Here is a 24,296-nt window from a genome sequence, read left to right as displayed (position 1 = left end):
GAACAAATAAAAAATTGAAGTGAAAGCAAATATTTATACGGCCACGGGTCAAACTATAGAAATAAACAACAATGGCGTAAGATTTTTTTTTAACAAATTTATTTAATTTCAAATATGTTTATATATTTTATGTATTTATAAATTATTTTATTTGTTATTAAGAATGCTAAGATTTTGGAATTGGAAAAAAATATGACTCATTTCTATATTATTTTAGTTAGGAATTTAAAATTTATATCAAAATATTTTTTAAACTTTTAATTTTTATTATAACTACAAATGTTAATTTTCAATCTGAATTTATGTTTAAATATTATAAATATATCATTTATAAATAAAAAACTATAAACATAAAATAAATGCCCGCCCGGTTGGGCGGGTCAAAATCTAGTACTTTCCTTATGTTACAAAATGAGAGTACCACCCATTAAATTTTTTTTTTTTTTTTTGCTTTCAGATACACACACTATGATTTTTTGGTAAGATCAGACAGCATGGATAACTATCACTTACATCGACGGGAAACGTTTCGCCAGGCAAAACCAAAAGCGAGTCTCCAACTCGAATCTCATCAACTGGTACATTGATGCAAACTGAATCAGAGGAAAGTACAGAATCAGCTGCTGTGTTATTGTCTGATGGAGTAATCACAAGTCTTGATTGAGTGGAGATGAGTGACTGCAAAGGCACGTGTCAAATTTTTTAAAAGGCAGGAAAAGCCTTCAAGTTGATTTTGGGAGCAGAACCGAGAAATGTTCCAGCTTACCAATAGTTCATTCATATCACTAGATGCTTTTAGCTTTGCTCTTTCTTCCAAAGAACGACCAAGGAGCACAAAACCAAGCAGCATGACCTGCATGCTAAATGACAAGAGCTATCAATCAGAAATATACCAATGATAATGTATTTCCATGCAGTAGAACAAAAAAGTAGGAAGTTTTCATCGTAGTCCCTTGTGAATGTAATAGAGAAACTCACCGGTTCCTCAAAGAATGAAGCATCCCACTCTAGTTCGGGATTCACAAGTGAGATCTGCGAAATTCACAATGCAGAGAACTGCAGTTAAGTACCAGTCAGGACTCAGAACTAGATCACAGGATTAAAACAACTCACCAAACTAATGGCAAAGGCAGCCATAGATCCCAATCCAACTAACGAGTTCATATTGGGTGATCTTTTCCCGAAAGCCTTTATGCCGTCAAACAGCAAATCTACAATTTACATTAATCTGTTCAGTAATTTGGCTTTCTGAACAGCCTCAAATAGCCAAGTATCACTGCTACCATTTTGAAGCATTCACACAACTTTCAAAGAATAGTAGGAACCATCTCTTTCACCTAATAAGTCTATAAATTCATCGTTTTCTCTCTTATGACAAGGTGATTAAGGAAGAGTTTATCCGTTTCAATGAGTTGGATTTCTGAATAGCTTGTGAATAACTACTTCTACCATTCGAAACATTGATGAAACAAAGCTCAAATATGCAATCAGAGCATCTACTAGTATCTCTCCCTAATATTACTAGTTATTCAACGTATATGCATTAGATGGTAAGCATTCTAGACTAATAAGAAAAATATATTTAAGCAAAAGCAAACCTCGTCCTGGTCCCAACAAAGCTCCAACAGCCAAACCACCTTTCACGTAAGAGTTGTGTAGCAAGTCCCAGACTCCTCCTAGTAAACACCAGTTGCAAGAGAAAGTCAAAAACTCCATTTGCATTCAAATATAACATTTAGCAATGTACCATGAGCAATGTGTATTCCCAAGGAATGAAGAATATGCGAAGTGTGAGAACCGCAACACAAAGCCACCAACGTCCACGCAAACGCAACGCGGTTCCTGCTCTTAACGAGCAACTCCTCCTTCTTACTCACCATCTCCTTCCACTTCTTCACATTCTCCGCCACCCCCATCCCGGAAACTCTCCTCTTAGCCTCGAACCCGCTCTCCGTCAATCTCTCAGCCAAGCTCTCCCCCGCATCCTCCTCCGCCATCGCCTCAACAACCTCGGGTTTAAGCCTCACAGCGGCGGTCTCCGTCAGCATGTTAACCACGGCAGACGCGACTCGGTCGTCGGACATCAGAACCGATTTAACCCGGGCGACGCAGCCTCCGCACATCATCCCGCTCACATCGAGGAGAATCGGCTTATCATCATCATCACTCGCAACGGATTTCTCCGATTCGATGGTGGAGGATTGAGTAGTGATCTCGATCGAGTTCGATACTAGGAAACTAGGTTTCGAACAGTGACGCCGGAAACGAGAGCGGCGATGTCTGAGAAAGATTCGCTTCGAGAATTTAGCGTCGAGGAGCTTACCGGGACGAAAATGCAGACTCGACGGTGGAGGAAGAGTGAGGCGGAGGAGATTGGTCGCCATAATTTCGCCGGCGAGAGTTTGAACGATCGTCACGATATAGTGAATAAAAATCCAGTGGTGGTATGAGTTCGTTTTTTAACAGTAATCCGAAACGGATTAGTCAGAGATTGACACGTCGGATTTGGAATAATATCGAAACCACAAGTGTTTTAGCGCCTTTTTTTTCTTCTCGTCCACAACCGCGTTTGTGGAATTTTTTAAAGGCCCAAAACAAGTCAAGTAGTGCCAGGCTGTCACTAAAATCAGAAAGATAAAAAACGCAGCGTTATGAGAGGTTGACTTTAAAATTAGACTTCTCGAATAGGTAAGACTCTGGGAGAAGTAGAAGGTTAGAGTCTCTGGGACACAGTGATGCTAACGACGCCACGTGTCCCCTGTCTGAAATATCTTACTTTATCTTCGTTCACCTTGTACGAAAAAATCTCAGAGCTCAGCTGCAGCAATGGAGGCGACTGCTGCCAATGAACCAGATACGAAAAGCTCCAATTCCTCTCCGGGAGTAACGATACCGAACTTCTTCGTATCGCTCTCCTCGGCATTTACGCAAACACCTTCCGTGCGTACGAACAAGCCCAGTTTGCGACCTCTACCACCAGCTTCAGACTCCGTCAAGTTGATTCAAGACTTCCATCGTTCTCTGCTCTCCGCGACTGAGAAATTCGCAGGCTTCGTCCACTCACTCGCCGCTAAGAACCCTCTGTTTCGGGAAGCGGTTCGCTTGTCATCCGAGTTTCGCGGTGTTTGCGACGAGGTAATAGTCTTGCAATTGTTATTTTGTGAGCCTTGTGGTTTATTATTATTATTACAAAGGATGAGTCTTTTGTTTGTCTTCTATCTATCTATCAGATTCGTTTGAGGAACAACACTACAAGGGTTAGGTTTGGTATGTCTGAACACGGGTTTGCAGCGGTTCTTCCTGGAGATTCGGTTGCAGGAATGGTGGTTGCTAACGGGTTGATAAACTTCTTCAACATCTATAACACTATCCTTGTTGTCCGTCTAGTACTCACCTGGTTCCCCACTGCTCCTCCTGCCATTGTTAACCCCCTCAGGTCCGTATTGAGAAATGCCCACTATTGATAATTCTTAGAAGTTTCAATCTTTACATCTAGTTCATGAATCTACTATTCGTCAAGGAAGTCCCTTACTGACCAAGAAGCTTACATTTGTTTTGTTGGTTTCTGATTAATGTGTGTGTGTGTGGTTTAACATTGTGTCAGCACTTTATGTGATCCGTACTTGAACATATTCCGGGGAGTCATACCGCCTCTTGGAGGATTAGATTTATCTCCCATTTTGGCTTTCCTTGTTCTCAACGCCTTCACCAGCACTGCTATGGCGCTTCCTTGCGAGCTCCCACCATCTGAAGGAGCGGCTTCTCCATCGTCTTGTGAGACCAAGTGGATGAGAAGGAGAAGGCTGAGCAGCAACAAGAACCAAACACCCAGCTCGGCTTCTATGAACTGACCTTATTAAAAAACATTACTCTTTTCTACGCTTCAGAATGTGACATATAACTTTTGAGTAATTTTATTCATCTGCATCTCTGGATTCCGAGTTATATTTGTGTAAATTTTCTTTATAAAATGAATAAAAAAAAATGTTGTTCTTTGTAAGGTTTTGCAAAATTTCAGGACAAAACATAAGCTTTGTTGATCTTTCATTAACAACTTTCATAAAAGGGTCTAAGGAGATGCTTTGCATTTCAAGACGAAAACAAGAAGGATGAGAATGACAAGCAACCCACCAAACGAACCACAAAGCCTGTGAATCCAGTAAGGATCAAACCTGGTTAAGCTCTGGTCACAGTACAAGGACAAAGCAATGGCCAAAACCAAGAAGAGGAGGAGCACCGGAAGTGAAAACATGAAACCGAAGAGTTCTTCTTCCGGTTCTTCATCTTCCTCTGATAAGCTGTCTATGTAGAGAGGCGAGAGCACGGCTAGCACAGACAAGCTTATGGCCAGAAACTTTCTGGACGAAGTAAACCTGGATGATCCTGTTTCCATGCCAGAAACAAAAAAAATAACTGGTAGAAAAATCAAGATACGAACTGGTAACTTCTTTACAATCCTTGCTTGGTGTTTAATCTTGTTGAAAGAGAAAGGGTTTGTTTCCTGGGGAGAATCTCTACACAAGTTGCAGGATAGTGTCCAGAAGCGGTTAACAATTTACAGAGAAGGAGAGGAGAGATTTTCCTCTGGTTCAGAGGAATCTTTTGTTTCTAATGGCGGCCACACATTGATAAAAAAATATTCCGTAGAATCATATGCCATTTTTCTCTTTTCTTCTTCTTCCTTTTAGTACTATCTTTTTGTAATAAAGTTAAAGCCTATAAGACACTGTAGCGACTGTTAATCTTATTACTAGCTTCTTTACTATGAAGTATGGAGATGATTTTGTCTTACAATAAAACATGGTTCATGCCTTTAGTGATAGTACATGGCCAAAACTTGTCTTTTTCTTTTTTTTTTGAAAACATCATCAGAATAACTTGGCATCTACACTTGACTTGAGTAAGAGTCATCAGGATGTGCAAAAACTGAAGTCATTTTCAATCCGACGATCTTTGAAAGGTCTTTCATCCATTACCTACAAGGATAATACCGGTAATCATCTGAAGGTTGAGTTCAACATAAGTTTTTTTTTTCTTTGGTAAAAAGTTCAACATAAGTTTTATTACAGGCTTCTTTACTACGTTATACCTGTTTCCATCTAAATAGCTTAAGCGATCTAAGTACCGAGCAGAAACTCTCAAGATCCGTCTTGATATCTTATTCTTTGAGTTTTCGATACCACGAGAGGTCCAAATAATGTAACCTCTAGCAGATCTTGGCAAGCAAACTAGCAGTATCTTGGCCGACCTGTTAGAAACACAACAACTCCTTTAAACACTTGGGAGAATTAACCAGCAGTTGAGACTTTAAACACACACTCACAAACCAAAGACCTTCAGCTAAAGTGGGCTCATCAGTATCAAAGGCCCACATTGAAGAATTTCTACTCCAATTTTAATTTTTTCAGTTAGAAAAACCACTAGTTATTTTAATTTTTGTCAACAAAAATATTAGTTTTATACCCACAAACTTGCGCTTCAAACAAAGTTACTACTAAAAGGTTGATTAATTATACTGCTACTACCTGCAAACATACTACTACAAGGATAATTTAGAGAATAATTAAAGATATAATTGATTTTCTGGGACAAAAAATCGAGTGTTTGAATTGAAAAATAGTACTGATTATTTAATTTCCGGAAAATAAACTAGATTCAACTTGTATTTTGCTTCAAATTTTGGAGATTTTCTGCTATACATAATTCTTTTGTTTATTAAAAACCTCATAGCAGACGGGTCCAATATTTGTGTCAACTTAAGAGATAAAGATTAAAACATATGATCACACAGTCACATGGCATTTTCCTCATCAGTAGATTTCCTCTATGCAAAAACAAAATTGAAAGATTTCATTGTAGACTGCGTACTTAATTTCCTTGTCTATGAGATCAACTTGGTTATTCAGTGTAATATATAACAAGTTAGGTTAATCCTGGACAAGGCTTAATAAAACATTTATTTAACTTTAAAATTTATTGAGATAACATATAAAAGTTTTATAACTTACAGTTACAAAAAAACTATTATAATTTATCTAATTTTTAATAGTTTTAAAATTTTGTGCCTATTTTCACTTTAGTTTCAGAAGTAAATATGGCTTGCATACAGAATAAAAAAAAAAAGTCATCTAATTTGTTCACTTGTCTCTTTGTATATACAATGTCAAGGATATAGCTGTAAACTGGGCGAGTCCACGTCTATTAGCCCGTATCCATTTGTCCATTTATTGTTTGTGGATAAAGAGTGACCATGTCCATTAGAACCATGTCCATTAAGAACCATATCCACTAAAACCCATATTTTTATGGGCTGCCATAGAGTCTATAATAGACCCATATAAGAAAACTTTAGATTTTAATTTATAAGCCTATAATTTATAAGTCTATAATTATATATACAAGTTCATAAAATTAAAATTAATCCATAAATACAACAATTTTGGTTTTGGCAAGAAAACTTGATTTTGCGGTTTTAGCGGAAAAATTCGATTTTACGATTTTGGCGGGAAAACCTGATTTTCCGGTTATGGCGGGAAATCCCGATTTTGCGATTTTGGTAAAAAAACTCGATTTTGCAGTTTTGACGGGAAAATCGATTTTGGCCGGAAAACCCGATTTTATGGTTTTGGCGGGAAAACCTGATTTTACGGTTTTGGCAGGAAAACCTGATTTTACGGTTTTGGCGAGAAAACCTGATTTTACGGTTTTGGCGGGAAAATCCGATTTTCTGGTTTTGGCGGGAAAACCCGATTTCTCAGTTTTGGCAAGAAAACTTAATTTTACGGTTTTGGCGATTTTACGGTTTTATGGTTTTAGCGGAAAACTCGATTTTCCGATTTTGGCGGAAAAACTAGATTTCCCGGTTTTGACGGAAAAATCCGATTTCCCGGTTTTGACGGAAAAATCCGATTTCTCGGTTTTGGCGGGAAAAACTCAATTTTTTTTTGAAACCCTAGATTTTTTTTGTCCATTAGACAACCCATGTCCATGAAATCCAAAACCCGTAAATACCATTTTTTAAATGGTCATCCATATTTTGTCCATTAATAACCCATGGAAAAAATGGGTGGGTCCATATTAAGTCCATTTAAATATGGACGTGGACGACCAATGGACGACCCGCCCATTTGACATATATTCTTTTTCTATATTCTTCATATAATTTTTTCACTCTCGTTTATAAATAAGAACTGAATTTGAGAGGTAGGGATCGAGTCAGAGGACTTTGGATGTTTGTTAAATCCCTTAAATCCAAGTCCAACGTGGCAACAATATTGCAAGTAGATGGCATTCGAATCCAAGTTTGGACTGTTTTGCGAAGATATATTTTCCCATGCACGATTATCATCTACTTTCAGTAGGTATGTAAATTTCACTTTGTAACAAGTATCCACTTTTGTTCAGATACTATTATCAAACCAAGACATATATAGTGTGGTCTGTGTTAATATTGTTGAATTACGATATGGGTCTAAACTCGCATAACAATAGTGTGGTCGATTCCTATCTGAATTTAAGGAAATAAGTGAAAATTCTCAAATTTTAGAACTCTGCAAAAGCTTGATATGCGTCTGTTTGTTTTTGTCCATGTATATATATACCACGTCGGACATATCACATCACATCATTGTGATGTCGCTGTAGAGAGATAGAGATATGAAAACTGAAAAGTATGTGAATCGAAATTGAATGTGGAATGGTCCTTTGGTCCTCCATGAAAATAGCTGTAATTGAACACTATATGACATCGCTTTCAAGTGGACCATTACATATTTTAAATACACAAATACTATTTCGTTTTGTATGTTTTTGGCAGTAAAGATGTAGATTGAATTTGTGAGTTTTTTTTTTTTTTTAAACACTGGAATTTCATTCATGCTTTGCGAAATACATTTGAGATACATAAGGCTGGCAGATTATAAAAATCTCCAGAAACATAGCTCCAACTAAGGAGAGATAGAGCCCGACAATCGGGAAACCATAAAACAAAGCGAAGATACACAAACATGACCAAGAACAAGGACTGGAGAAAGCAATAAGAGCCAATAAAGAACACCAACCCAGAAACAAGCAGTAACACCTAAACTCCAAGCGGCCTTTGATATAAACTTACCACAAACAGATGGTAACTGAAACCTCCTATAGTGAATAGCGCAGAGAAATAAGCATGGAGACCAAAGCTTTATAACCGATACGTCATACCGGCAATGGCGGAGAAGCTGAGAAGCGACTCTAAAAACGCCTTTAAATAAGCTAGATCATAAGGGGAGACCTCGAACAAGTCGCTTGGGAAATGACAAGGAGCGAATCGATTCACCCGGCCAAAACTAATCCAACGAATCAGATTAGTAACGGAAGGAAACCGAAGAGAATTCAAAGGCAAACACCATGGAATCCGGTGATATGCAAGCTTGGAGAGAAGTCACAGTCACAACCGCTCAATCAAAGCTGACTAGAATCAGAGAACATGCAGATAGATCTAGAACGAAGGAAGCAAAATCAAGGCTAAAGAGAAACCTTGACATGCACAAGAACAGAACACAGCTAGATCTAAAGAGAAAACTTGCATGCACCAATTCATCCTTGAAACTTGGCCCTTCGCACTACCAAAAACACAAACTAAAGCTTTAAATAAGAGGAGAAACCAGCTCCGGTGCTGAGAAAGCCACCGGAGCCAGTCATCGGAATTGACAAAGATTTACTAAGTTGAGAGGATTTTAGAGAGAGGAGAAGGCCGACCAGTGAGTTTTTTTCTTTAGAAATTGAATTTTGAGTTCATACATTTGAAATACAAATATTTGTATTTCTTTTATTATCACACATGAGTCCATACTAATTCAGAATTATTCTTTAATTACTCAATAAAAAAACAGTAAATCTAACAGTTACACAAAAAATAAGTCATAACGATATACACGCGAACATCCCCTATATATTAAAGGAGAATCATTTTTAAGGTTTTCCTTAAACGATTTTGGTGAAAATGCATGAGAATGCTCCATTCCACGTGTAACTCTGTGAGCGATTTTAAGAAAAATGGATCATTTAATTCTTTGTTTTGTTTCCTTATTTGCTTACAAGACAAGAAACGTAACAATTTTTTTTCATAGTCGAATTGTTTCTGTTTACATTTGTTTTGTATAGCGTTGACGTTAAACGACAAGAAACAACCACAATTACAACTTATAATTTGAATCTCCATCTCAGCATGTGGATAAAGATCGTACCAAACTCACCACCACGAACCAGAAACACTTAGAAGCATTTCCTGTCGACGATGGATGGATCCGAGTCATCGTTCTCTCCCTTCGAGTCTTGCCGTGTTCTGTCGCGGGTTCTTGATCCGAAATCGATGAGGCAGCACTTAGCGTAGACGAGGAGGACAAAAGTTAGTGAGAACATACAACTGGCTGGTACTCCAGTTGCGAAGGCCAAACTCGGATGAGGTTGTGATCACGATCCAAAGGCTAACATGTCAACAGGAAAACGTAGCTCACAAAATTTATGAGTTTAATGCAAACACAAACTTACCTTTTAAAGTACTCGCCGCGTGAATGCTTTCGCGTAACATTTTGACGTGATATATTCGCAAACATAAAACAGTTAGATGTCACAAAACAGAATATCTATACTTAAGATGCAGTTGGAGAGGGAGCTTGAGAGAGAGAGAGAGAGAGAGAGAGAGAGAGAGAGAGAGAGAGAGAGAAGCCATGGTTAAGTTTCTAAAGCAGAACAAAGTGGTGATCCTCCTCCACGGCCGTTATGCCGGATAGAAGGCGGTGATCATCCGTTCCTTCGACGACGGAAACCGCGAGCGTCCATACGGACACTGCCTCGTCGAAGGACTCAGAAGTATCCGAGCAAGGTGATCCGCAAGGACTCAGCCAAGAAGACGACGAAGAAGTCGAGGGTCAAGTGTTTCATCAAGGTCGTGAACTACCAGCATCTGATACCTACTCTGTTACACGCTCGACGTGGATCTGAAGGAGGTCGGGACTCTCGAAGCTCTGTCTTCGAAGGATAAGAAGGTGGCGGCTCTTAAGGAGGCCAAGGCTAAGCTCGAGGAGAGGTTCAAGACTGGGAAGAACATGTGGTTCTTCACCAAGCTCAGGTTCTGAGATGCTTTATCGTTTTTTGTAATGGAATCTCAGTAACCTTTTGTAGTTTGTGGAACGTGTTTTGGATGGTTTAAGACAATAGTTTGAAATTTGATTCTTGGAAGTTTTGTTTTTTTTGTTTAGTTACGAATCAGTGGCGGAGCCACCCCTTGGCCAGGGGGTCACATGACCCACATGGTTTTTGTATAAATAAAAAAATTGCTTGTATACTGGAGAAACTTATATATTTAGTTTAATGAACCATATAATAATGTCTATTATGAAATTGACCCTGGTGGAGGATTATGCTAGCTCCGCCACTGGTTACGATCATTTGATAAAAAAATACTTAAGATGCAGTAGCATAACTAAAAAAAAATCATTCTCTTTCGTTTACTATGGACAGCAATTACAAGTTTCGAGGTCTTTCAGTAGAGATAATGACAGTATTCTTTGTGTTAGGCAAACAAAAAAAGAGATGAGTAGATCACATTTAACGTTGGCCAGCCATGAATAATTTGCGTAAGACAACTAACTTACTTCGAGAAACGCACAACAGAGATAGTCATAAACACTATACAAATGGTACAGGAAACAGAGATGATCAGTAATAAATGACCATTTGTCAGCGTTGTTGCTTTCCGTTTATCGGTCATTCTTATGATAACAGCATCACAACTCTTTAATCTAAAAAAAACAGAACATCAATAATTAAGATGCAGTGGCCTAACTACATTGTTGACCTCTTTCATGTATCTACTACGGAAAAAATCCACAAGGTTCGAGGTCTTTAAATTGAGAGAATGACATTATTCTATGATTAAGACAAATAAAGAGATGAGCAGATCACATAAAACATTAGTCTACCAGGTTAATTTTAAGTAAGACAACTTTTTTAAATAAACGCATAGCAGAGATAGTCATAACCATTTACATATGGTAGACGAAAGAGAGATGATCAGAACTAACTGACCGTTTTTCAGCGATTGTTTTTCAGCGATGTTGTTTTCCATTTATCAGCCATTCTGTTGAAAACAGCATCACCCCTCTTCAATCTACATCGTGCTCTATAGAGTTTCCCCTTATTCCCTTCCATGCCCAATGGTCTAATAATATATGAAGTATTTATTCCTTTGAATAATTATATTTTGTAATTTTAATCGTCTATTATATCACAGTGTATCATATAAACAAATCTAATATTCACAACTAATTAGACTTATATTATGAAAGTACTATACTAATAATATATGAATAAATTATTTTATATTTTATTTATATGTTATATAAATTGATTATGATGTGTGATTTTTATTTTATTATTCAATGCTAATAAATATTAAAATATAAAATAATTTGAGAAACTTTGAGGTAAATTTTTTCAATGTAAGTTTTCAATAGACTTTGAGGGTATTTTCTTGCATGTACTGTTCCTAAAACAAAACTACAGTATTAGGTCTCTCTCATACGGGAAATTCAAGGTCTTAACAGGGTTGTAAGTGATACATGTCTGTTGTATGTATAGCATGTATCTTAGTCTTCTTTCAAAGGTAGCCAACATGTTTCAATTTATTTAGCAATCAAGAATTGTAATTGGTGTACTTTTTTGATAAAAGACATATAAAACTTGCATATTAAACGAGGTAATGTATGTAAAGTGGTAAACATATTTCATAAATTTCATAATTTTAATAATTTGGTGAAATATATATCGCTTGCATACGAAGTCTTCTCAACTTGGAGAAGCGTCAAAGTTAATGTAGTTAATGTGAAAATATACATAATATCAACACTGAATATTACCTGCTCACCGTCAATTTAATGTAAATTAACGATTTGTTATATAAAAATTTGAGCTAATATTTTAATTATTACTTTCCAATTTTTTGTATATTTTTATTTCCAAAAAGAAAAAAATATTAAATATAACTTGCGATTCTTTCTACCCACGGCTTGATCACAAAAGATCATATATACCTATTGACGAGTATAACATCTAGACTATATAAAGTGGCTAAGGCCACCGATAATCGATCACACCTACTCTATATACGTTCTTTATTCAGTTTTTGTAATAAACATTATGGCTTCTTTCAGCAGTGTTACTGATCTCAAACCTTTCAAAACAATGTGGAAGATCAAGGTTAAGATCATTCGTCTTTAGAAACAGTACTCTGCTTCAGGTGGATAATTGAGATGGTCGTAGTCGACTCTAACATGAGTTCATTATCATCTTTTCTATGATAGATACTGAGTGTGTGCTATATATATTTTTTCTTTTATGTGTACACAATTTATATTATCTGACATAACGACTTAACTTACTGCAGTTTAACTCAAGTTAGGTGTGCTGCATATGGTCTGAGAAGTTATATTAGTACATGACTGTTTCAAATGCAAATGTTTTTGTTTTGTGTACTTAAGCTATGACAAATTGAGAGGTGTAATGGTAAGTTTATGATCAGAACTGAATTGTTGAGTTTTATAGGTTGCTTCAGGCATCTAACAACCGTGAAAGGCTGTTCGGATATTTTATTTAATCCTCAAATTTCTGAAATTAAGGACTATAAATCAATATGAGTGTATTATGATTTTAAAATATTTTTTAACCTATAATAGCAGTAGTAAACATAATTTAGTGTATGTTTATAGTGTTGAAGTTTAAATAAATTATTTACTTTCAGGTGTCCCTCTCGTGCATTTTGATTCAAGAGCAACAGAGTTGAAGACTTTGATTTATTATCTTATGCAAGTTTTATGTAAAAATTTATTTTGGTGCTTTTTTACTCTAAACTAATTATTTGTTTTAGAGGGTGGAATATCCTTCAATTACTTTTATGCTGCAACTATGTATTCTGAATTTGGATAGCTATATTTAATTTATCTGATTCATTTTCGGTTTTGTTTATCATAGGTTATTGATCAACCAGGAAAAGAATCAAACCCAGAAAATATCTTAAGAGCTAGGATTCTAACCTTTCTTTTGGAAGTTTCTCAACCACAAACACGAGTCATTTTCTCTAAACAACACGTATGACAGTGTCCTGAGCATTAAAAACTCCGACAATTAATAAAACATAATGAAAAGAATCATTCGTTTTTCTCCACCTGAGGATCACTTTAATTTTTAGTACTTTTACCTTCAATTTAAGGAATCGATTTCTGTTGAAGATAATCACGAACATCTAATATTCTTCAAGATGTCGATGGATTACATATTCCCGACAGAATAAACTCGGCAAATCAGTACAATCATAAATGAATCAGTCTACTTTTCTGATGTCTTGCCTTTCCCAAGAATGAATTGCCAACCTTTGGAGAATATCACGAATAGACGAGTTCGTTTGTTCTCAGATATGTTCACTGAATTGAGATTAACTAAAGGAAGGCTTAGTGGAAAAAGATTTGATACATTTTTTTACAATAGGAATCAAATTTCTTTTTGCGAGAAATGATCTTTTCATTTATTTTAAGAGAAATTTGGAAAATAAAAAAAGTTTGCATCACCAAACTCAATTGTGTAAACCGCAAACCCACATATGACCCAAAGAAACTTATGTTTCAATTCTATTATTGAGTATCAAATCATAGCTTTTTTAAACATATTATATCTTTAACATTCAATAATCGATTATGTGGTTAAATGTAATAGAAAATACTATGTTATACATAATCAAAACAAAATATATAACTTTAACATTTACAGTATATAAATATTTCATCCCGCGCAAAGTGCGGGTTACTACCTAGTATATGTTATATATCGACACGAGTAAGATTATAACTGGAGAGAACAATCATTTAACCATACCGACGTGGGTAAGAATATTACCGTCACATTAGTTTGCTTCAAGACGAGTCAACTTTCTTTTTTTGAGAAATAACCTTTTTTTAATCATGATCACATGAAAATAAAAAATACTTTTGGTTTTCCTACATATACACATTGGCTACGGCAGCAAGTCCTAGGACTAAATAACGAAAGTATCTTTATGATAATTGTCTTCTAATCGTTGTTCGACTCTGCTCTATTCTTTTTACTATAAAATTTGCATTCCCCTTTTTTCTTTTTGTAGTTTTCATTTTTGGACACTAAAACTTTATCATTTTGATAACCAAAAAGTTTTATATTTCTTTCATTTTATCTCGAACCAGAGATATTCTTTTGGTTATTTAATTCATTCGCTACAAAGCAAATCAAAATCCACATGAAAAGCATCTCCACTCACGTGTTAAACAAACCCAGCTCACAAAGGTTTACTCCCGCTGAAACTTTATTGCTTCAGTTTCATTAATCTCATAAAAAAAGAATTTATCAACCATAAAGTTAATAAAGATACATTTCAGCAAAACGTTATATGAATTTACGTTGAATTTTAGTCTCCGGCCCGTTACCCCGTTGTATTATAATTTTGTATTACCACCAAAAATAATCCAAGTTGCAGATACCATACATATATATTTTTGTAAGGCATCCATATTGAGAAACTTAGAAAATAAACGTGCACCACACATGCATTTCAAATACGAAAATAGATAATGGTTAGGTTGTACCCATTGAAATTATAGTGGTACTTGTTTGTATTTATTGATCTAAATTTATTCTCTAACTTTTTGTCTTTAATTATTGGAAAACCTCGTATTGTCTTTGAACTCTAGAAATTATATTTTTTTCATTTTTTACTCATGGAAGATTTTTTTTTCTCATTGAAGATTTTTACAAATGGTAAAATGAAAGAAATCGCAGTAAAATACTAACTCTACTTTTAACAGAAAAATGATGGTAATTTATTATTTATTTTGATTAAAAATGTTATGCAGAACACTGAACTAATCATAAGACCTGCTAAACTAATCTCATGTTAAAGGTAAAAATGCAGTACGTATCATTATGTAACAAGTTATATAAGTACGTATTACAGAGTAACTTTCCTCGATCTAGTGAAAACGAAGCTATAAAATAGTAAGAACGTCCTCGGTGCATGCATAACACGTTTACCGGATAACGTACGACGAATGATCTTGCATGGGAAATATTTAGCCCATCGTTTTTTATAATGTTTTCCTCTTACAATGAAATCATCATCTTATAACTGAAATATCTAAAGCAGCGAACAAAATATATATATATATATATATTATAAACTAGTTCTCATATTTTTGTGAAAGAAAGACAAACAGAAAAGCAACGAGAAAAAAAATTTGATATGTAGTATATAATGTTAGGGGGAGAATTCGAGTAGATTTTGGTTGGGAACCCAAAATTTTGAACATCTTTTCTCTTTAGTTTATTTTGTGGGAAGATTTTTATCTATTGATATGCGACAAGCTTTCACATTTTTTCATTCTAAAAGGGCACTTTCTTTGTTGAACAGAGATTGTGGTTCTCTATAAAATCAAGAAAAGGCTTCACTACCTCACAAAAATATAATATAAATATTATTGGCTTCTTTCTCGATATTGAATTTTTATTATATGAGTGGGACTTTTATTTTAAAAATTTAACGAGTGATATTACAACTATATTTTTCACAGCAAGACCAAAAGTAGATTTGGAGATGTCTTTTGGGTCAAAAAACACTCGGATTTCAAGGTTTTAAAGTAATAAGCAAGCACCAGTGGTGGGGCAAGGATCCGTCCTAGGAAAAACGAATTAATTAAGATTGAATAAGCTACAATATGTGATAGCTTTTTTGTCTAATAGATGCGCTACATTTGAGTATTCGTGTAATTAAAAGAAAGGCTGATCCAAATGCTATGTGGAAATAATCACAAAATTAAGTTTCGTGATCTTTCTATGCCTGGTTTGATTCTCAAGTAATTTTGATTATATTAATTATTTTTCAAATATGTATACGCAAAGCAAAAATAATTTTTAAGCTGATGATGTATACAAACAGAGATTAACAATTGAATCATTTCTTTTGATAACCTCAAACTAGCTTTACTCTATCTTTATGGGCATGTGAGCTTCATATAAAAGAAAAAGAAAAATAGAAGACAAACGAATCAGAATCTATTAAGAGGAACACACGGAAATATATGATTTAAGAGAAAAAGAGAAAATATGATTATCAACAAAAGAAATGAAAATGTATATATGTAGACGTTTTCTTTTTGAAAGGTTGGTGAAGCTCAAAACCTTTTTCCTTGACTCTCTTTTGTGGTAAGAAGAGAAGAATCTGATGCCCCAAACACGAGTCTAGTAGTGCCTTTTTCCCCCGGTGATTAGCAAATAAAAAGATAATTTGAACTGGCTAACGAGTCAAAGTAAATCTTCCAAGACTAAACTACTACAAATAACTAGAATATATGTCATGGTCTTGAGCTTGAATCAAATAAATAAATATTTTCTCTCTATTTTTATCTTAACGACCGGTTATTGCTCAATGTCACCTTCATTCGATACTTCTTTCGTGCTATATAGCATATTAACAATTTAACATGGCACTGATATGGACATCATCTAATTTGCTTCCCGTCGACGTCTTTATGTATGATATTATTTTTCCATTTAAATTCGAGTTCGCCATCACATCACCGAATATGAACAATTGTTGAATATGAACGTTGACTGCAAGGTCTATGACATGTCACAGTTGTTAAAATAAAATTTGGAAGAAAGAAACTCACATTTATAACTGTTAGTGCATAGACTATTCGAACGGTCCAAATCGGATATTCGAAAGGACATAATATAATTAAGTAGGAATTATCCAAAATAAGGTCATAATCACAATAGTATATATCATGGACTGGCACCAATAGGAGGGATAATGGATGATGGATTTGGTTAATCCTTTCCTATTTTCTGTATTAATTATCGGGGCAACATGTGAAGAATAATCCTTTCAGTGTCTATCAACTCTCTTCTCTATTATCCAAGATCGGACATGCGTCACATGCCGTAAAGTATACCAATATTCGCGGAAATACCAAAACACTATGTAAAGTGTTAGCGCATATTTGACTTGATAAACCTTTCAAAAATATTTTTTCAATGCAGAGTAAAATCTACGGGCCAAACCAAATCGACCCTTTAGTTTATTGGTTAAGATTATCATTGCTAGTGTTTATATTAATGAGTTCGGATTTTCCTCCCGTGTTAGACGAATAACTTAACTACCAACGATATCAAAAACGTATACAATTAATGTATATGATATATATATATATATATATATATATATATATGTATATAATATTGACGCAGTTAAAATCTAAATTTACACACACAAAATGGTCATCAGTCCAAAATCAACAACAAATAAGATTAAAACAGAAATACAAAGCGGATCCAACTTACTTTTAGATAAAAAAAAATTAAAAACAATACTCCATATATTTTTTCTAATCTATATTATTAATAACTAATCATCCTTAAATATAGTATAAATAAAGCAAGACTAAATCTAATAAATATCAATGTCAACCAAACTTTAATATATCAATCAACTTGTCATATTTTAGCAATTATCTAACAAAGTAATTACAAAAAAAAATTCAAATACATAATGGATCCGAGCATTACTTATTATTTGGCACATTACATTGACTCTCTATCTATATAACAAATCCATTCTTATTATAAACACATTTGCATAAATGTTTTTTTTTGTTTAAAAGCTATATGAAGTAGTTCATCATCGATCCACATTTACATAAGTTATATATTTACTATATTATAGTCATTTTTCACTTAGCTATATATAATCCCACCAACTTACATTTGTAAAGTTTGTTATTTCGTTAAGTATATTAAAATATCAACTTATTTATGATTCAAAATTCTGTTTTAACATCATTTATCAAATAGTATACAATAATAGATCTATATTACAAAACAAAGATCCTAAATCAAACATATTTTCTAATGATAAAAGAATACAAACAAAATTTGAAAGTATATATTTATCAAAACTAGTATTATTTATTATATATGTCGACCTAGGTATTACAGGTGCTGTAAAATTCATGTGGGTTTCTTTAGACCCCATGTATAAAAAAACACTTTAACATTTATTTAAAAACATTTAATATGACCTGTCTTTCTTTATCTCTAATATAATTAAGATCTTAATTTTATTTTAAATTATCAAAGTAAATTTCAAGTCAGAGTCTAAAAATCACAAATTTTATAGTTTATTTAGTTTTATGTAATATTTAAAAGTATATAAAATTTTCCATCAATTTTTTTAAGAATATTTTCAGATTTAATAAAAGTTAGTGGTGAGTTTTTAGATTAGTATTGGGTTCTATCGAATTTTTTTTTAACTTTGAATCATAATATGCATGGATCATTAGGTTTACCGATTTAACCGCGAGTTCAAATCATGTATAAAAACACTAAATAAAATTAAAGACATAACATAAATATGTATATCAAAATTCACTTATACCAACTAACCTTTTTTACCTGAAAATCAAATTCTGATAACGCAAATCAAATCTAATACTAATCAAATCTAATACGTATATGCGAAAGATTTTTTTCAATACGTACAAAAGTGTAGGGGCAAACCGAATTGATACTTCAGTTTATGGGTTAAATTACATATTGCTAGTGCATACATGAAAGGAGTTTTGGAATCAACCATCTAACCGGGACGAATAAATTAACTACTAATGATTTTTTAAAAATTACATAAACAATGATATAACTCACAGAACAATACTGACACAGGTTGAATTCAAAATTTACACACAAAAAATCATCGATCCAAAATCTTCTTGAAAATAAAAAATAATATTAATTTTGTCCTAAAACCAAAGTTTGGAGCTGGTTTACAAGTGAAATAACCGAGGCAACATTGAACCGGGAACATCAATCCAAAATCTCTTACATACATTCATACGATTTATTTCATCAATGTGTTACTTCATATGTCCATATCATTCAGATGAGCCTTAGCTATTCCTTACCTCACGAAAGGTTAAAAAGAAAGACATAAGTGGTAAAGAAAGGTGTTTCGGATGCTAATACGTTTCAGATATGATTTACTTGCTATGCGAAACTAAGTCACATGAATATTTGATTACGGTCCATTTACATATCCCAATAAATGATTTATTGGTAAGTTAATTGATCTATTCGTAAGCTGCATATCTCATTGGAGATTAGTACGGATCTTTCTATAGATCGGGGATACCAAGAAAAGAAAGACACAAAACAATTACTAGCTGGTGTTAAATACATGGCTATATAATTAATTGTTTAGAAAATTTTATATTGAACAAAAAAGGACGTTTTTCTTTTGAAGTGAACTCCATAATTGGACAAGACGCAAAGGTCCATTACATATAAAAATCGGAAAAAAAGAATTACATAAAAATTACATTTATCCCACAAAACTCAAGAATACCGAAGTAAAAACGAACAATAGGGGGTCAAAGAGCCCTACTGAAAACCTTTTGACCCGGCGAAAGGATGGCCATGGGATCAAACATAGCTTTCCTATCAACAAATCTCGACCATCGGTTTCCAAAGTGACGAATCCACTCCTCTCGAGACTTGTAATGAGGAAGATACAATTTGAAATCTATTCCATTTTTGACACACCATTGAACAATCTCCTGATTTTGAGCCACCAACTTATCGACCGATGAAGCTTTAGCACCAGGCGGCACGAACCGAAGCAATGCCACAATGTAGAATATCTCTCCTTCCGGTAAAACCACTGACGTACGGTCATCCCACCTGATTAAAAGTTCATCATTCCTAGTTAACACCACTACTAAATCGAACAAAAAGTCAAATATAAAATCATCATGCCAAATATAAAAGGACAAATCGGTCAATAAAGATAAAGTTAGGCAGCCTCTTTGGCTCTTTGCAGTAATCCATTCGAGTGATTTCATTTTCTTACGTCTACCAGTTAGTACCAGCAAATCTCGTTTTCCACATAAGAGTAAAAAAAAAATCTCAAGACAAAACTACCCTCGGATCCATACATCACAGCTCAGTAAAAGTACAAAAGGATTATTAACTAAAAAAGAAAATAAGTAAATAAAATTAACTTTAGTATATACTGGGTCCCATTACCGTATCTTTGTCCCCACAGATTTCAACTTTCAGACACAACTTTTCCCAAAATGACGCTAACCTTAACGACGGCTGCAATCTAACTCCGTCACCCACCCAACCGTAATACCTAATACGGCGTCGTATTAATACTAACCTTAAAACTATTGATTAACACGTGCCATAATAAAAAACTGAACTAGACCGATCTTGTAATAAATAGTCTTCTTTAAGATATAGATAGATTGCCTTGTCGAACCCGAAATGTAAGAAGAGATTAAAAAAATGGGTCCTAGTAATAAAAGAGCGAAGGTGATATTCACCTGCTTCGCAAGAGTGGGTAGACCAGCATAGGCCCACCGACTCCATTCTTGACAAGCTCCTTGAAGACCTTCTGTTCGAAATCTCCAATGTCACGCTTCGACACAAAGAGGTTAAGCCAAGGGTGTGGCGTTTCCCACGTGCCGTTCACTTTTGCCATCTCCTCGGACCGTTTTACTCTCAGTAAAAAGTCAACGTAAGGCAGATCCACCTCGAACCTCAACCCTTCGTCAAATCTCAGCCGTCCGATCAATCTCTCCACTCTCTTTCAGAAAAAAGAAGAAAAAAACAGGTCAGGGGTATTTCAGTACATTCAAGGATCAACAGATACATGCCACATATAAGACGATGGCAAAATAAAAAAAAAACGATGGCAAGAATTTTTAGTCATTTTAGCAAAAAAAAAAAAAAGATTTTTTAGTCATTTTCTGGGACCGGTTGAAATCAAAACCATCAATGTTGTTTACTTGAGAACGTTAGCTTGTAAAATATATAAATACAGTTCTAACGCATGACCAATGGACATGTCACAAGTGTGTCCTAACCTAAATAATTGAGTTAGAATGGTAACTATGGGTTTCAATGAGAAATGAAGACAGAGGTCGTTCTCGTAATAACGTGGTCAAGAAGTGGGCACTTGAAAGAAAAAAATCACATTTAATTTTAATTTTCTGTCAGAAAATCCAAAATGGAAGATACATTACCCAATGTATAGTCCGTTTCATATTATGCAGTCAGACAAGAGACTGTATAATTCCCTTTCAACACCCTATTATATTTCCTTATTCATAAATTATATTATCTTTTTTTCTTTCACTATTTTTGAATCTTATGCTAATCATGGAGGTCGAGAAAACTCAAAGCGGTCCTGTATTAAATACGTGTCGAGTCAATATTAGCGAGAAAAGAAAAAAACGGGGCCGTTTCTAGAAAATCCGAAGCTTCCGCCACCGTCGGATCATGAAAATGAACGGTTGCTATAACAACAAACTATTGCAGAGAGTTTGAAAGTTACCTTGTCGACGGTTGAGTTTGAGTCAGAGTCTCGGTAGTGAAGAGCAAGTTCGAGGCAGTAAAGAACCGACCCAGAAGATTGTGGGAGTCGGGTCGGGTCAAAAACGTGGTCCGGGTGGAGTGGAACTGCTGGCCAGCCGTTGACCGGGTCGTCTCCGTTGACGAATACGAATCCCTCCACGTAATCAAACGATGCCTCGTCCTTCTGACTCACTAGCCACTCAGCGTCCCGACTGAACTCGTCGAACTCGGTGTATACTATTCTTATCCACCTCACCTAATACAATCATTTATATAAAATTAAAAATCACTCATCATTCATTTAAAAAAAAATAATAATCCAAATTCTCTGATTTTGATTGGATTAGATAAATATCAAATTGAGATTATAAAATATTATTTTAATTTTGGGGTTTTAAGTAATCACCATATCTGGTGCTGGCTGAAGCAAAACCCTAGCTCTGGTGATGATACCGAATTGGCCAAGACCACCTAAAACAGAGAAGAAGAGCTCCGAGTTCTCCATCTCCGAGCAAGTAACCACGTCACCATTCCCCGTTACCACGTCTAACTCCGTTACATTTGACGTCTGCGGACCGTAACGGAACGCTTGTCCACTAACGCCGGCATTAGACAACGTCCCGCCTACAGTTAACCCGAGGTAATCAGTCCACGACCTCGGCGCCAAACCGTACTCCGAAACGCACCGTTTCAGCACATTTTCCCATAATGCCCATCCGGAGACGTCGACGAACGCCGTACCACCACCATCGCCACCGGCCAAGAAACCAACCTCGAAATGATTATCGGCGGTGGACCGCATGTCGACGACGAGCCCTCCTTCCGCCATGGCTTGGCCGTTGATAGAATGGCCGTTTCCACGGGCCGCCACCGTGAGTTTATCGGAACTCAGAGCTGCTCTCACCGCTCCGGCGATATCCTCCGGTCCAACCGGTCTCACTACGGCGAGAGGCTTCACACAGTTCATGCCACCAAAGTCCTTCCCGGCGATATTGGCGGCAGAGCCGCCGCACAAGATTTCCCCTTGGATGTTGAGTGACTCAGAAACACCGTCGGAAGATCTCCCGGTGACGGTCAGGACGGAGGCAGCGTCGGACTCGTTGTCCAAGAAGTATGGCTCTATGTAAGCTATCATTCTTGTGTGTGTTGTTGTGTGATTTGCTATTTGCTATTGGAGAGACTATATTGTAGGTGGAAGCTTTTGGAACTAAACTCTTTTTATTTTTGGTTTGTCTGTGGTGAGAGAAGATGTGTCTTAGCTATAAATAGCCACTGAGTTCAGCTTTAGGATTATTCTTATTTAACTGCTAGATTTTTTAAATTTCATTCGGCCGTTAAAATCAATACTGTATTTTTTAATAGCGTATTTTGATTCGTTTTGTTGTTTAAACGAAGATATTGGATTTAAAGGCGTCTCCTAAAATTGTCAACACTGAGTTATGTGAAGATAACTAAAGGAGGAAAAAGAAAAATAGAAAAAGATTCAACGAGTCTTAAAAGAATGGTTAAAGGATCCTCAAAATCTGTCCCGTACCCAAAAAGAAAAAAAGCAGAAAAATCTAAGAAATTTATTGTGTAATAAAGTTGGTCTGTATGCTTACGGCATTATAGATACATGACGTAGTTATTGTTTTTTCATAAAAGCCAAAAAAATGAGTTTCCATCACCATAACTCTATGAGCTAGTTGAAACTATTGGCCAAACAAACAAAGAGAACTGGTTGAAGTAAATGTTTCCATTAAAATCATAAGTTTAGTTATAGATTGAAGATTAACACAGCTCCAGAAATACAAACAACAACATACCTGATTGTTATTCTTCCGATGAAACATATACGTTATAAAATTATAATTTCCTAACTTAAAATTTGTTTAATCCAGCAAACCTTAACACACAAGATACGGAGTAGACACTGTTCGGCAAAACAATTTGATGGAAATGTTAGGGATTTGTCTGTAATCATTAGTGATTGATATAATCAGTCTAACGCATGTAATGATTTCACATAAATTTGCGTATACTGTTCGCTAAATATGTTCCTGTGATTTCTTTTAAATCGCTGAATTGGGTAGTATTTGATTATAAAATTTGGATATATTATAATAGTTTCTTTGATCGTGACCGTGATCCCGTTCCCGGTAAATTCCGGTGGTCTGCCGTTTAGGTTTCCGGCGACGTCTTTCATGTAGTCAAGAACACTTAGAAATATAAATTTAAGTTTTATCTAGTTGTTATTTCTCACACAAAGTATCATTCTGAGAACAGAAAAATCGCATTGCAACTGACTAGATAATTTTGTTGTTAAAAACTTCACCGGTTTTTATATAACTCTCCCACGCCTAAAGTTAACTTGTAAATCATTTGTCTATCGTGCTACTATTTCTGTATTGGCTGAAAATTACTGGTTGGTTGTTATGACATAAAAAGACTTTTGAAACAATTATAATGACCAATAGGAGTATTCAGACATCAGAAGAGAATTAAAATTAGGTTTAGTTGCACATTAAATTATGATTAGTAAGAAGAAAATATTTAATTTGTCAACTGAGAAAACGCAAAGAAGATACAATCGTGTCACGACCTTCTTTAGCTTTTTAGTCAAAAAAACCTTCTTTAGCTTTAGAAGAAGTCCATATGCAAGTGATGAAGCCTCCCCATCAACTATTTATTTAATTATTTGAGAGAAGATCAATGTACTAAAAAAGAAAACCAAAAACCTTAAGTTTATATCACAAAAAATCGTTAAGTTAGTTAAAAATTTTAAAATAAAAACAAAACATCGTTAAGTTGTTTGACAGTCTAACTATACAATCCTGACTAGT

The 24,296-nt window shown here is 35.0% G+C and overlaps 4 protein-coding genes and 1 pseudogene across 5 annotated transcripts in view; 2 read left to right on the top strand and 3 right to left on the bottom strand.

The window, feature by feature from the left end:
* LOC108814534 (copper-transporting ATPase PAA2, chloroplastic) overlaps positions 1–2,480 on the bottom strand; it is a 7,504-nt gene extending 5,024 nt beyond the window's left edge. The window contains exons 1-6 of the mRNA XM_056990990.1: positions 1,748–2,480; positions 1,599–1,676; positions 1,114–1,211; positions 979–1,032; positions 767–853; positions 514–678 (exon numbers count right to left, since the gene is read on the bottom strand). Coding sequence (XP_056846970.1) covers positions 514–678; positions 767–853; positions 979–1,032; positions 1,114–1,211; positions 1,599–1,676; positions 1,748–2,384 — 1,119 coding nt within the window. The 5' untranslated portion in view covers positions 2,385–2,480. The remainder of the gene's footprint in view (positions 1–513; positions 679–766; positions 854–978; positions 1,033–1,113; positions 1,212–1,598; positions 1,677–1,747) is intronic.
* Positions 2,481–2,790: 310 nt separating this feature from the next.
* LOC108827860 (ylmG homolog protein 2, chloroplastic) lies at positions 2,791–4,000 on the top strand. Its single transcript, XM_018601359.1, has 3 exons — positions 2,791–3,135; positions 3,231–3,436; positions 3,605–4,000. The coding sequence occupies exons 1-3, from the start codon at positions 2,827–2,829 to the stop codon at positions 3,849–3,851; spliced, it is 762 nt and encodes a 253-aa protein (XP_018456861.1). The 5' UTR covers positions 2,791–2,826; the 3' UTR covers positions 3,852–4,000.
* Positions 4,001–4,018: 18 nt separating this feature from the next.
* On the bottom strand, positions 4,019–14,148 carry LOC108827861 (uncharacterized). Of its 2 annotated transcripts, XM_056990991.1 has the most exons (5): positions 13,238–14,148; positions 13,074–13,141; positions 11,071–11,203; positions 5,090–5,248; positions 4,019–4,976 (listed from the first exon to the last, which is right to left on the bottom strand). In XM_056990991.1, exon 5 carries the CDS (start codon positions 4,391–4,393, stop codon positions 4,070–4,072), a length of 324 nt encoding a protein of 107 aa, XP_056846971.1. In that variant the 5' UTR covers positions 4,394–4,976; positions 5,090–5,248; positions 11,071–11,203; positions 13,074–13,141; positions 13,238–14,148; the 3' UTR covers positions 4,019–4,069. The 2 variants fall into 2 exon arrangements, with proteins under 2 accessions (XP_056846971.1, XP_056846972.1); XM_056990992.1 differs by lacking the exon at positions 11,071–11,203.
* LOC108816568 (60S ribosomal protein L27-3-like) lies at positions 7,836–10,327 on the top strand (annotated as a pseudogene).
* Positions 14,149–19,333: 5,185 nt separating the features above from the next.
* On the bottom strand, positions 19,334–22,732 carry LOC108816044 (cytokinin dehydrogenase 7). The gene is made up of 4 exons (XM_018588607.2): positions 21,881–22,732; positions 21,455–21,730; positions 20,442–20,704; positions 19,334–19,794 (listed from the first exon to the last, which is right to left on the bottom strand). Exons 1-4 carry the CDS (start codon positions 22,607–22,609, stop codon positions 19,485–19,487), a joined length of 1,578 nt encoding a protein of 525 aa, XP_018444109.1. The 5' UTR covers positions 22,610–22,732; the 3' UTR covers positions 19,334–19,484.
* Between the last annotated feature and the right edge of the window lie 1,564 nt (positions 22,733–24,296).

Source organism: Raphanus sativus, chromosome 7 (assembly GCF_000801105.2).
Source record: "Raphanus sativus cultivar WK10039 chromosome 7, ASM80110v3, whole genome shotgun sequence".
Taxonomy (NCBI): Eukaryota; Viridiplantae; Streptophyta; class Magnoliopsida; order Brassicales; family Brassicaceae; genus Raphanus; species Raphanus sativus.
The sequence above is the reverse complement of the archived record's forward strand: the minus strand, read 5'-3'. Positions and strand labels throughout refer to the sequence as shown.